General features: G+C 39.9%; 2 protein-coding genes across 4 annotated transcripts in view; one reads left to right on the forward strand and one right to left on the reverse strand.

Moving 5' to 3' along the window:
- Positions 1-15,015, forward strand: part of LOC136857030 (Golgi-associated PDZ and coiled-coil motif-containing protein) — a 524,409-nt gene that overhangs the window by 29,661 nt on the left and 479,733 nt on the right. The gene's annotated exons all lie outside the window — the stretch shown is intronic.
- Positions 1,737-15,015, reverse strand: part of LOC136857029 (putative leucine-rich repeat-containing protein DDB_G0290503) — a 232,993-nt gene continuing 219,714 nt past the window's right edge. For all 3 annotated transcript variants that reach the window (XM_067135377.2, XM_067135376.2, XM_067135375.2), the window contains 3 exons: positions 11,442-11,643; positions 3,871-4,144; positions 1,737-3,599 (listed from right to left, as the gene is read on the reverse strand). In XM_067135377.2, the coding sequence (XP_066991478.2) occupies positions 1,986-3,599; positions 3,871-4,144; positions 11,442-11,643 (2,090 nt within the window). In that variant the 3' untranslated portion in view covers positions 1,737-1,985. The remainder of the gene's footprint in view (positions 3,600-3,870; positions 4,145-11,441; positions 11,644-15,015) is intronic.

Here is a 15,015-nt window from a genome sequence, read left to right on the forward strand (position 1 = left end):
GCTCTTATATCTCAACCAGCGAAAATAATTTAATGATTATAAAAAGAGAGAACTTCTTGTCAAGTTGTAGAGTTATATGGAATGTTGTGGGAGTTAAGTTAATGGGATTCTACTGTAATAGCTACTAATATTTACAGGAAAATTATATTTCTACTTAGAAAATGGGTCACTGTAAGGTCACTTTAAAATAGCATGTAAGGAGCTTCTTTAATACTGGTGGTTACTGGAATCAGAAGACAGCTTGGGGCTAGGTGATTGAATTGATGGAAGTTGGTGGAAGTATAGAAAAATTAACACATAATCTTAAATAATTAAATAAAGTCCTTCAATTTCTATCTACATCTTATGATACTTTCTTTTAATGTGGTAATACTGGTTTGTAAGTTACTGACTCTAATAGAGGTTTACAGTTGGCAAAATTCATATATTCTTGTAGAAAGTGATGTTTTCCTCTGTGAAAACAGACTATCACCCCTTCCTTTCCAAACTTCACCCTGATTTGTTACCTATACACATTTCAGTACCGACACCACAGTCACGTAGTTTATCAGGCAGACATCATCTACATTAAATATACAAGATTGTCAACTGCCAATGAGGTAACGGGTTTGTGAGGTTTATTGGGTACTGTTTATATAGCCAGTTGAGAAATTGCACAGCACTTACTGTTGCATAGTATTTGGAGAACTTGATTGAAGCAGTTGTTCAAGTTCTCTTTCTGGTCTAGTAGGAGATGTGGAGGTAAGACAACATTTTTACCTGATTTTGAGCACAGGAAATGAATGTGATATGGCTAGGCTAGTCAAAGTACGGTGGTATCATATTTGAAGAAATCATTACAGTTACAAAGCATTTTTTAACTTGGGAACATATAATTTTAGTGCTTGCATCATGTTAAGATTCTCTATTTGTAGTGATGCATCAACACTATAGGAAAGGTATAATCATTGATTTGATAATTTATATCCCTCTGTACACATGATCTGGCAATTATATTAAGTATGTTATACTGATAAAGCAACATTGATTGTGATTGCATTGATCTAGCTCCTTGGTTGAAAGTTCAGCATTGGAGCCTTTGACTCAATTTCCAGCTGGATAGGGAATTTTAGTTACATTTGATTAATTCCTCTGGCTCAGAGACTAGGTGTTTGTGTTTGCCTCAATTCACAAGTCTTCACATACAGCATACTACACTGTCAACTGCCACAAAACATCTTATAGTGAATGCATCCCTCCACCCAGGGTCGGCCTCAGGAAGAGCATCCAGCTGTAAAACAGGTCAAAGTCCACTTGCAGAACACAGTTCACACTTGAGACATCACCAGGGTGTGGGAAAAGTGGAATAAGAAGAAAATTGGGATTGCATTGCCATTTGTGAAGGTTCTTTGTCTCCACTGTCTTTCTCACTGGAAGATTCAAGCAATTTATTCCTGTAGTTATTGAAATGAGATAAAAGAGCAAAAGGTTCCCTGCTGGAATAGGAGGGAATGAATCATGTATACTAAGCTGTGTCTTTTAAAACAATCTGCTTGCCAACACCATAATACAAGGAATATGATATGGCAACAGAAAGTTGACAAGGTTGTGTTTATTTGTTGACTTTGGCGTGCATCATATGTTAAGAGTTGTGCCAACATTTTGTTTTGAAGTAGGCATCCCTGTACTGTTTCGGAAGTACGTTGCTGGATATTTAATGTAAAGGTGCTATGGCAATTTAGAGCTTTCTACTGTACTTGCAATTTAATATACATTTTATTAAAAAAACGTTTTAGCAGTACTGTACAACACACTTTTCCTATTTTATGAGGTAATGGGAGAAACGTCACACAAATTATGGTGGATGTTTACCTGGAGCAAAGAGTAATTTGTTAACACTAAAAATGTGCTATCTTTGAGAGTAATACTTAATTTCTATGTTACAAAAGTAATATATATACCGGATAGTCTTTGGTTTCCTTTTGTTTGATAATATGTTATTACATTCATGTGACTTCCTTTGATGTGTAGTTTTCTTGACCTTCATGTTGTTCAGTCGTACTGTTTTGTATGGTTGTAGTGCCAATCCTTGCAAGTCGAGAAGCTAGTTCTTCAAGTTTGCTAACATAGTGACGTATTAATATGCCATTATCTGTCTTATTGCTTATGTTGGATTCAGGCGAACCATGTTCCAGAAATTTTGCATATGAAGTGGCTGAGGTACCTTCTGCTGAATTGTTTGAATAGTTTATAGTATGGTGAGAGCCATTTTGAACTTTCTGAAAAGCATCCTGAAGTAGAATTGTTCTCCATAGATCTTGTATGGTTTTTGAGGAGTTCATATCCCCTCCTTGAAAATCTAGTGCATTTTTTAAAACTTCTTTTGTATGAATGTCAGTATTTTCCCGTTCGTTTTGGGTGCCATTATTTCTTTCCAAAGTATCCTTCTTTACATCAGAATTGATACTTTGTGTTTCATTCTGAATAACTGAAACTATGTGATTATCATTGTTACTGTACTTCAATAAATTTTCTTGTCGTTCAGATGTGGATGCTGTTGTTTGTAATGGAACTGAGAGTAATCCATCCTGTTCTGTTACATTGGCCTCATCAAAGTGAAGGTTGTCTTGTTTATTTATAATTAGATTGCTTGAGGGTATTTTTGAAGAATTATTATATTCCTGACTTGAATTTGGTATGGTTTGTGAATCCTTGAAAGTACTTGTGTTTTTATCATCAAATTTGGTCTCTGGAACAATAAAAATCTTTATATCATTTTGGGTAAAGTTGTGCAAAGCTGATGGATTAAGAATAAGTTCAGCAGGTGGTTCTATTAGTGTAGAGCTATATTTGACCTGGCCCTCTGGTGTTATTCCTTTATCATTATGAACAATGGTGACAGAAGCTTGTGGTCTTTGCTGGTCATTGCCATGGATTATTGCTGCCACGTGATTCAAGTCTATTTCAAATAGAGATGATGAGTTGTCCAGCTCAAGATGAGATTGAGGAATTATTTTAATTGTCACTTCAGCTGATTTAAAATCTTTTTCATTGTCTGTGACGGAACTACTACTTTCTAGCCTTTCCTTTGTAGGTTCAGTTGTTTCCTGTTTAGTACCAAATTCAGTAATATTAAATTTGTTTACATTAGTTATGTTTAGATTACTTGTCTGAATAATTTGTGACTGGTTAATATCTCTTCGAGTAGTTTTCAAGATTTCATTTTCAAGATCTTCAGGATTTGTATCATCATTGTCATCATCATCATCATCATCGTCATCATACTCTTCTGAAATATTATCATTGTTCTGATTTTCCTCTATAGATGATGAATTTTCAGTTTCATTTGAGATATTTCTTCTCGATACGCTAGGTTCTGATCGGTTGAGTTTTTCACTTGGTTCTGTAAGAAGTAATATGCCTTTATCTTTGAGCTCCTTGATAAAAGCACTGACCTGCTCTCCTGTTGGTGGTACAACAGACATATGGTGCAGTTGCTCTGCTAGGTCAGCTGCTATTTTCTTGCTGTCTGGGCAGAAAGTAATATTTGTATTACTTTCTTCACTTTGTTCTCCAAACAGACTTGCTGCATTAATCTCCGTTAATTGCTCATTGAATTCCTGGAATAATAAATAAAATATGCTGTCAGTTATTTGAATACCAAAAAGTAAGCAAACTGTAGATAATACAGTTCATAGAAAGAAATTTTTCAAAAGAATTTTCATCAGTAAAGTTCTTAGTCTATTTCTGATTAGTTATTTTTATGAATTAAATTATAATTGTGTAACTTAATTGCCCCACATGATATTAAAAGTATCATACTCAGAAATATGTAGGCCTACTTCTCATCCATGTTTAGTTTACTACTTGGTCATCATTAGTTTGACTTACCTGCAATGTGGAGACTATTTTCTCCAGCACCTCATTGACATTCTCTTGTTCTTGGCGTACGCTTGCTAGGCTGGTATGAATGTCTTTATTACTAGCCATCAGTCCATCACGCACTTCAGCGATCACTTCCACGAGGTTCTTAGTGTCCTTGCTGCTGTTATCAGCTGCCCTCATCACTGTATTGGTACTGTGACCCACATTACGAACTACTGTAGTGTGGTGTGACTTCAGCAGCTCATGGACTTCTTGCAACTCCTTACTCACACTGTGACACCTGGGCAAAACAACAAATGTACATTCAATAGCAACAGTTTTTTTAATAAATAGCTTTTCAAACTAAGTTATTTATTCAGTGGTATGGTTCTTGAAGAGAAACCAGAATGGTGTAAGGCCAAAATATACTGTGGTACTCCAAAAAAGTTTGGGATAGGCTAGCGCTAGACTATATTGTTTTTAGATTCCACATATTCATATTTGTAGAGTAGTATTGTGCCAAATAAACATAAGCAACTTGCAAATAACTTAGTGAGTTACAAAAAAACAAATTGTCTATTGCAAGTACTATGTCTTAAAGATGCAAACTTGTGAGATGTTAATCATATTGGTGATTATCATTCATTAGTAATGGTTATTATACCGAGCGAGTTGGACGTGCGGTTAGGGTCGCGTTTCAGTGAGCTTGTGTTCGGGAGAGGGTGGGTTCGAATGCCACCGCCGGCAGCCCTGAGGATGGTTATCCGTGGTTTCCCATTTTCTGGAATATAGCCCTTCCGTCGGCAAATGGGTGTTCGTCGTGAATGTAGCAGTGTTACTTGTTTCGTCCGGAGGTCTCCATACACTCATATGTCCGGTGTTAGTTTTCAAACCAATCCTGGTGTTCCTGACTCGCTGCCGTAGTACGATATCTTGTGTTGTCAACTATTAGATGGAAGGCCCTTTCTTGACAGGGAATGAAAAAATTACAAAACTGACGATATGTTGTATTCAAACGATAGATAAATCCTTGAAACATACATTTTTGGTAAGGAAAAGGTCGTTAGAGTTAGTTGCCGTCACAGCGCATTTCAGAACCTGATTGTACGCGGGACACAGGGAGAAGCTCGGTACTTCGGAAGTCATTAAAGGCATGATAGTGTCGTGTGCGGGTGGAACAATATATCTTTACGTCAGCTAAGAACATGTTCATGCGATTACATATAGATTTCATTAATTCAGAACTTTTGGCACAGTAATGTAGTGTGCCGAAAACATGATAAAGGGACGACTTTTGAAGATTTCAGTGTTTATCAGGGCATATTATGTTTTGCCTCGTGACATATATGTTTATTTCACACATTATACTAGCCGTGACTGGAAACGAACCCTGCTCATGACTGCTCTTTTTAAAATAATTGCGGTTTAAAAAGTTGACTGCTTTTTTACTGCTTGACCTAAACACCTTATCCATGGTCCAGAATTCATCCCCCGTGCTTTAATACCCATTGGTCAACTAAGCGAGGAGGCCTATAAGATGCTAGAAATAATTTAAATTACAGTGAAGGTTTTTCCCGGAAAGTTCACCGAAAAACAAAAAACAAATTATGATGTCCTCAAAGTGCTGCTCATATCCCCGGATCAAGTTACCTCTTCTCTCAGGAAGATGCCGAAGGAGGAGGCCACGCAGTTTGACAAGGAGGTCGTTAGACATTCTTCGGACACTAGATTTGCATTCTTTGATAGACGACAGAAACGACGACACCGACAAGTGCGAACAAGGCTGAAAGAGTCCCGATGATGCAGTTTTTTAAATTACTCCGAACTGTTCTGTTGTGGTTCTGAGTCGTAAATTTCCTTATTACTGTAACGTTACAAAAGCTAAAAACTACTACCACCATGTGAATAACAGTGAGATAATTTTTTTTTTCTTTTTACCAAGAAGAAGCGGATTTGGCCTCACTGTGCGATGTCTAGAATCTCTTGCACGTATGGGGCGAGTCAATAGTACCTTTGGTTGAGGATGAGTGAAGTCCGCTGTCCAACTATCGTTCCAGCCCGGAATATGACCCTTCCGTCGGCAAATGGGTGTTCGTCGTGAATGTGAATACTGAACACCACATTCCTCTTCTTGAATGGTGTAACGTTGATCAGTAACCTTCAATGAATTTGGTTCTCTTGGTGCAATACAAAGCGTCTAATAGGGTTGCTGAAGGGAAGGCCAACCGCATGCATTCTTCGGCGTGCGGTTTAATCTGACAAGGAAACTGCACAAACTGTCCCGGGTATTACACAACCTGTGTAGGTAGAATTTATATAGCAGAGGCTAATATGGGTTTCTGCCAAGTATTACGTGCATGGACACGGCGGAGTGAAGAAAGAACGGTGTCAACTGCACAGTTAAGGAACGTCAGTTGAACTACTCCATCTCTCCGTAGTTTCATTTCGCGACATTATTTTGGCAAATATCAACGAAGGTAGCCTTTAGGATTTTAACAGTATTAGTTAATGTTATATACTCATTCTTTTAAATTAAGATAAATCGGCAATCAAAGTCAATGTCAGAACGTCAGCTGGACTACTCCATCTCTCCGCAGTTTCATTTCACGTTATTTTGGCGAATATCAACGAAAGTAGTCTTTAGGATTAATCATTTTAACATTATTAACCTATGTAACATTCTCCATACCTCCAAATTACGGCAAATCGGCAATCAAAATCTATACATTTTTCCATAGGGGAGTATGCATTTCTACCGCAAAAACTTAGGTCGCCAGTGCCACGTGTCGAGCTATGAAGCTACTCCGATTACAGTGCGTGGACCCGATTGTCAAGGCTGGTAAGGAGCTAGCTAGAACGACGCATTAAGTCGGCCGTGCATCCAATCACAGGCAACGGATCGGTCCGATAGAGCGCGTTAGACTCTAGTTCCGGTTACCAGTGTTGTCAATCTGTTGTTTACTGTAACCACATGCTATCAGCTGTGTATTGTATTGTGCTCAGTTCTTTTCGCATTCTTTGTCAGTTCGCTCAATCATTCTTGACAAAGCACCAACAATGGAGGCTAGAAGTAATAGCTAGGAGGCATGGGCATAAAGTTGTTCGCCTTCCACCATTTTATTAACTCCTTCATTTCAAGACTGTCAACTCACCAGTGAAGAGATCAGCATGGAAGTGAGTGATTGAAGGACCACAATATTTCGGTTAGCGATGGCATGAGGAAGGGGGGATCTCATGCATGTTGTGAAACAAAACAAGCCGTAGTACCCAGTTTACGTGGTGGGTGAAATAGCTAGGAGGCATGGGCATAAAGTTGTTCGCCTTCCACCATTTTATTAACTCCTTCATTTCAAGACTGTCAACTCACCAGTGAAGAGATCAGCATGGAAGTGATGTTATTTATAAACGGCTCCTTTATCTTTTACCCTTATTCTAAATATGTTATGTATTAATGTTAATATTACGTGAGTTATGCATGTTGCTACAAAGAATAATTGTTTCTGAACTTATTTTCGAGTATATACATTTCCGATCGTGTTGTGTGTTGTGAATAAGCTGTTTGTACTCGTAACAATTTGGCACCAATGTCTGCCTTCCGGTTAACTGTCAAGTCGAAACTCATAGAAACGGAACTATAAATGGGTTATGTGTAATTTCGTAGTAGGCTACGATTCACGCAGCAATTGGCTTTTGCTTTGTGATTTTAGTGTAATAAGTATGAATGATACAGGTGAGAACATTGTACAAAGAAAATCAGGAAATAAAAAGATGAAGGAACACAAAGGAAGAGTTAAATAATAAATAATAATGTTATTTGCTTTACGTTCCACTAACTACTTTTACGGTCTTCGGAGACGCCGAGGTGCCGGAATTTAGTCCCGCGGGAGTTCTTTTACGTGTCAGTAAATCTACCGACACGAGGCTGTCGTATTTGAGCACCTTCAAATACCACCGGACTGAGCCAGGATCGAACCTGCCAAGTTGGTGTTAGAAGGTCAGCGCCTTAACCGTCTGAGCCACTCAGCCCGGCAAAAAGCAAGAATTAGTCGGAAGAAATATTGTACATACAAAAATATAGAGAAGCCGCCTAAACAACCTCCATCTCCACATGTAAGTACAGGTCGTGTTCACAGTCACTACTGTGTATTATTGGACGTTTCCTTCTGATTGTGTTTACTATGAATTTCCAAATCATACAGAAATTAAATATTGCCAAAATGTAGGAAAATATTATTATATTGTACTTTTATTGATTATTTGCACCGGGTGAGTTGGCCGTGCGGTTAAGGGCGCGCGTCTGTGAGCTTACATCCGAGAGATAGTGGGTTCGAACCCCACTGTCGGCAGCCCTGAAAATGGTTTTCCGTGGTTTCCCATGTTCACACCAGACAAATGCTGGGGTTGTACCTTAATTAAGGCCACGGCCGCTCCTTCCCACTCCACGGCCTTTCCTATCCCTTCGTCGCCATAAGAGCTATCTGTGTCGGTGCGACGTAAAACAAATAGCAAAATAAATAAATAAATAATAATAATTTTCAGGTGATCTGTAGCTGCACATATGAATGCAAAACTATTGTAAACATGAAATCTACTCTCTACCAGGCTTTACATTATCAGGATATGAACACTAAAGGAAGTTACCTCCTTGGTTTAATTGACGTGTTGTCTATTCGAAGACGTCGACCTGGAAAATACAATGATCCATCTGAGAGTCGTCGACAGTTTAGTGTGTCTCACTATTCCCGAAAACACCGTCGGGTATGTAAGAAAACCTTTATGGAAATTTTTGGTCTCACTCCAAAGCGGGTAAAAACCGTACTGAAGAAAAACAAAGCAGGTGAAACAATGTATAAAGATAGGAGAGGGGGCAAAACTCATTCCACATTCTTACCATATGATAGAGAAGTTGAAGAACACATCATGTCTATTCCAACAGAGGCCAGTCATTACAAAAAAGACACACATCAAAAGCAATATGGTAGTTCTGATTTAAATCTGCACAGACTCTGGAGATCATTTATGGAAAAACATACAAATAGCAAGGCACATACAAATTTTACCGCCAGGTTTTCTATCGTGATATCCCGGATCTGTCATTTAGAAAACCTCGCATAGATACATGCAAAACCTGTGACTATCTCAATTTATGCAGCAAAGGTAAAGATAAACATGAAACAGCTTCAGCAAAAGCGCAAATGGACCTACACCGTCGCAAGGCAGGAAGTGGATTCCAAAATATGAAAAATTACAGTATTGCTTCCACTCGACCAGGCAATGACACCTGTACCATAACCTTTGACTTACAAAGGAATTTCCAGCTACCTCAATGAACTCACTCCGGTATGAATTATTGCAGACAGTTGGGATGTTATAATTTTGGAATCCATGTATGTGACACTGGCGATGGAGTGATGTGCATCTGGCATGAGGGGAAATCTTCAAGAGGTGGGAATCAAATAGTATTGTGTGTCCTTCAGGCTGTTAATAATGCTATCACTTACAAAAATGGAGTGACAACTGTGTCGGATAGATTAAAAAAAAAAAAAAATCGTGTGATGCTGTTCCTGTGTATACATTTAGTTACTACAGGGCAATTTAAGAGGGTTGATCGAAAGTTTCTGAGAGTTGGTCACAGTTTCTCAGCTTCAGATAGGGACTTTGCTCTTATCGAGAAGCGATGAAGGTCTCAAAATATCAATCTCCTGAAAATGTTATATCCGTCATCTGGGAGGAAAGTTCTTTCATTTTGACGGAGCATCTTAACACGTTATCAATTCAAAAAACTGAAGATTTCACATGTGGTGTGGGTGCATGTAGAAGCTAGCAATCCTGGTGTTGTAAAATATAAGAAAACCTTCAGTGAATTAGAAGGTTGGTCAGTTTGTAAGTTCTGTACAAGGGCCGTGGTGTCGATGATATAGCTACTGTCAGGTTAGAATTGCTCTGTGATGATCGTGAACTCACTCCCGCTAAGAAGAAAGACATACTTTCAATACTAAACTTCATTGATGGAAAAAGTACAGCCTTTTATGCTGATCTGTGGTTAGGGACATGTAGTTCTTAAGGAAGGAACTGACAAGTTTGTGTATTATAAATTGAGTATTATTGTTTAAATACCTTATAGTATGTGATTATTGAGATAACCTTCGAATATTCCTTTGTTAACTTCAGTGTCTATCCAAATGGTTTTTGTTTTATGAAAATGAAAATCCACATCCTGTTTCCAGTCATTTGACCGGGTCAGGAATGGAATGAATGAAGCCCCCATCTAGCAGCGAGGATAGGAATTGTGTCGGGTGCCGAAGCCTAGGAGAGGTGAAACCCGGTGTCAGCGCATAGCCTACTTTTATCGAATAACACCAAGGGGTATACTCAAGATTTGACGGACGAATCACTATCAACAGCGGCATATACCCTCACTCCAGATGAGCACTGCAGAGAGTTTTGAAATTGAACCTAGGCATTTCGCACGCAATCTAGTGATTAGGAATTTTATACTATCACCTCACTTGCCAGCCAACATTCTGATGGTGAAAATGTCTCCACCAACGGGACTTGAACCGGTATCAGAAAGATTTAAGGCTCAGGGCCGCCAGGTTGGGTTCAACTTATTATTATTATTATTATTATTATTATTATTATTATTATTATTATTATTAGTATTATTATTATCATCGGGGATCTTCAGATTTGTGTTTGGTAACATACAGGGTGTATCATAACTATACCGACAAAAAAAAAAGAGTCAGGGATGCTGTTCGTGTTACAATAAGAGCGATGGTGCAATCGGATTGGCGGAGAAAAATGTTCTTTTCGAGAAAATGAGTTTACTTTGGTACTTCCGAGCGTGCGATTCAAATTGACGAACTCGCCGTATTTGTTATGCCAGAACACAAGCCGCTGCCGAGCTTCGGAAAAGAGAAATGGAGGAAGGGGAAGTGGGATGTATGACGGAGACAGAGATAATGCTCCGCGCGTATGCACAAGTTTCCTCGTTTGACTCGCTCAGGATTGTCCTTGTCTATTGCAGGCAATATCCACAGTTCGTTTGTTAAACAGTCGCCTCTAAGGTTTATTATTATTTAGCATGTTCGAAGATGCAACGTTGCCGCCCCACAATTGTGTATTCCTTCACTCACAGCATTGTAAATTGAATGAAATAGTAAACGAAGGAAACAATACGCCCACTGGTTTGATTACATTAGACGTTCAATCTGCCACTCCCTCCCCGCTACTTGGATGCCCAGTTCTCAACGGTGTAGTAGTGACCTTTGGACTCTGTTCAGAATGTGTGGTGCGTCGCGCATTATCTCTGTCTCCCACTTCCCCTCCCCTCACCACCTCTCTCTGACGCACAGCGACAGGCAGCGGCTGGTTATCTGGCATAGTAAATACGGCAAATTCGTAAATTTGAATCGCGCGCTGGAAGTAACAAAGTAACCTCATTTTCTCCGCCAATCCGATTGCACCATAACACGAAGAACATCCCTGGTTCTTTTTGTGGGTATAGTTATGATGCATCCTGTAGGTGTGTAGAATCCTCTTGAAATGTTCACAATAATTGTTACTATTTTTATGCAAATCCAGGGGTTGCTTACCTGTTGCTGCTGCTAATGTCGATGATCCGTTCTAGGACATCTGTAAGTCGTTCTTCGATAAGTGGCTCCTCTTTTTGTATGCGATGACAGTTTTCCAGTATGACATCGTGCGTCGTTATCAGGGTCTGAAAATACGTGTCCAATTTACGACTAACGTCCGACACGCTGCCCCCCAGACTCTCTAGCGTCATATCTAGTGAACCTAAAACAGACAGTAAGCTGCATTTTACAACTAAGTATGCAATTGTGTGTCCAGAAATTATTTATTTACTATTTGCTTCACGTCGCACCGACGCAGATAGGCCTTATGGCGACGTTGAGATAGGAAAGGGGTAGGACTGTGAAGGAAGCGACCGTGGCCTTAATGGAGGTACAGCTCCAGCATTTGCCTGGTGTGACAATGGGAAACCACGGAAAACCATTTCAGGGCTGCCGTGAGAGGGGTTCGAACCCACTATCTCCCGAATACAAACTCACAGGTGTGCGACCCTAACCGTACGGCCACTTGCTTGGTGCCAGAAATTATAAACCGAATGAAAGGTTGATGGGACATGCTTCGAATTACGAAGACCCGTACTGTATTGGCGTTGTACAAAGGGCACTAGGAAAGTTTTGCAATGTGAGTGAACGCTTTAAACTTTTTCAAAATAATTTCCACCACACTCAGTACACTTCTCCATACGTCGAAACCAATTACTGAACCAACTCTGCCACTTTTCTTCGGTTACATTTTCACACTGTTGATCCCATGCTGTCAGAAGCTCCTCGTTGGATGCAAAACGCCGCCCTTTCAGCTTCATCTTCACTTCTGGGAAGAGTGCGAAGTCACATGGGGCAAGATTAGGACTGTATGGAGGGTGATCAAGCACAGACAACCCTGATCTGGCAAGAAAATCCATTGTTACATTAGCACAATGTGCTGGAGCATTGTCGTGATGCAAGAACCAAGTGTTGAGCCGTGACCTTGGACGGAGCTACTTGAGAACCTGGATGACCTGAGGCAAACAAGTCTCACGGTACCACTTCGCAGTAACTGTACTTTGTGTTTCTAGCACAACCCGAGTCAGGATGTCCCATTTAGTGAAGAATACTGCAATCATCCTTTTCTTCACTGACCTTGACTTTCGCACAGTCACAGGAGTGCCCTCATCTTCAAACAGCCATACCTTGTTCTGGGATTTTGTTGGGACATCGTAATAGTAAAGCCAAGTTTCGTCACCTGTAACGATGCTATTGACGTTACGCGAAGTCCCATTTTCAAACTGTTTTAGCATTTTTCGACACCATTTCACTCGATGTGGCCTTTGTTCCTCTGAAAGTGAATGGGGCAACCAAAGGGAATAAACCTTTCTAACATGGAGATGGTCTTGTAGAATTGAATGAATAGCTGGTGCAGGGATGTGGAGGGTCTCTTCTACCTGCCGATATGTAAATCGCCTCTCTTGCTGTAACATTTTCCTCACAGCTTCAGTGTTTTCCTCAGTCACTGGTTCAGACGGTCGCCCAGAACGAGGATCATTTTCAACCCCAAAATTTCCCCTCTGGAACTCTTTGTACCAACGGAAAAATTGTTGTCCTATGTGGACAGTCTTTCCCCAGCACAGGAGTCATTTTTTCCAGGTACTGGTCAACAGTTAATCCACGAGCCAAGTTGTTACGGATAATTGCGCTATATTCACATTTATACCACACTGACATCTTAACTTGCTTTCAGTCTCACTGTTTTGTAACAACTGGTGTGAAGGTCGCGCCTTGCTGTCTTCTAGACCGGTTCTCAACCCTCTTTTCATCCCTCACCATAACAGGGGTGCCCAGCCAACTGTTTCTGCGTATTGCAAAACTTTCCTAGTGCCCTTTGTATAGTTGCTATAGAAAATAATTAATAATAATAATAATAATACTTTCGTGTAGCTATTTCTAGCCGAGCCACGAACCTACTACGCTCGCGTAGCAGGGGGAGAGGTGATACTCCCACGTGGCGCGTCTCAGGTGGCGGATAGGGGGTCCTAACCGGCTTGCCAGCGAACTTGAGGGAAATAAAATACCTCTCGCAGACCAAACACACAACCCCCTGTGGGTGGGGGACGCATACGAATTCACCCACGGTATCCCCTGCCTGTCGTAAGAGGCGACTAAAAGGGGCGACCAAGGGATGATCAAATTAGAACCATGAAAATTCTTCTTCTCTCGGTGCCTATCCGTTTCGGATGTTGGCGATCATGATGGCTATTTTCGTCCTGTTTGTGGCAGCGCGGAACAGTTCAACTGATGACATATCGCACCAGCCTCTGAGATTGTCAAGCCAAGATATTCGTCTTCTTCCAGGACCTCTTTTGCTGTTGATTTTCTCCTGGAGTATTTTTTGGAGTAGGTTGTATCTATCTGTGTTGCGCATTATATGTCCCAGATAATGCAGCTTTCGGCATTTCACTATCATGATCAATTGAGGTGTTGTGTTCATCCTTCTCATTACTTCCACGTTTGTCATTCTCTGGGTCCAAGATATTCTCAGGATCCGCCTATAAAGGCATCCAACTTCTTCTCTGTGTTTTTATTTAAGCTCCATGTCTCTACACCATATAAAAGAACAGAAAATACATAACAGTGCAGAAGTCTGATTTTAGTCCCTAAAGTTAGATTGTGGCTTTTAAACACATTACTCATTTTCTGGAACACACTTTTTGCTTTTCCAATGCGTACCTGGACTTCTTGTGAGCAATCCCAGTCTTCATTTATTATGGTTCCAAGGTATGAATATTGTTTTACCCTTTCTATACTCTTTTGATTTATAACGAATTTTATTCCGGAAATATTTTCCTTATAACCATGAGTTTTGTCTTTGCGGTGCTTATTTCAAGCCCGTATTGGCTGCTGACTCTTACAGTTCTATCCATTAGTGATTGTAGCGCTTAGATAGTATCAGCAAATATATTTAATCATCAGCATACCGGATGTTGTTTAATCTCATTCCATTTATCAAAATTCCTTCTTCTGTATCTTCCAAGGCTTCTTTAAATATGTATTCTGAATACAAATTAAATAGTATAGGTGACAAGATACATCCCTGCCTCACTCCTCTCAGGATTTTGATTTCTTCGGTGTGTTCTCCTTCAACACGCAACACCGCTGTTTGATTCCAATACAGCATCTTGATGATTCGCAGATCTCTTTCCTCCATTCCAATATTTCTCAAAATCTCCATTAAATTTTCATGTTTTACACAGTCAAAGGCTTTCTGGTAGTCTATGAAACAAGCAAATACATTCTTATTTACATCTCTACATCTCTGAAAGAGGACCTGCACACTGAACAAAGCTTCTCTCGTACCTACTGCTTTAATAAACCCAAATTGATTAGGGGCTATCTGATCTTCACACAGTCTGTTTATTTTTCTGTGTATCACTCTCAAGAACACTTTCAAGAGATGACTCATCAAGCTTATTGTGCGGTAATCCCCACATTGGTTTGCGTTTGGCTTTTTTGGCAAGGTGATGAACTCTGATTTGAGCCATTCCGATGGAATGTTCCCGGATACATAAATTCGGTTGAAAATTTTGGTCGACCATTTTACATG

This window comes from Anabrus simplex, chromosome 1 (genome assembly GCF_040414725.1).
Source record: "Anabrus simplex isolate iqAnaSimp1 chromosome 1, ASM4041472v1, whole genome shotgun sequence".
Classification (NCBI taxonomy): Eukaryota; Metazoa; Arthropoda; class Insecta; order Orthoptera; family Tettigoniidae; genus Anabrus; species Anabrus simplex.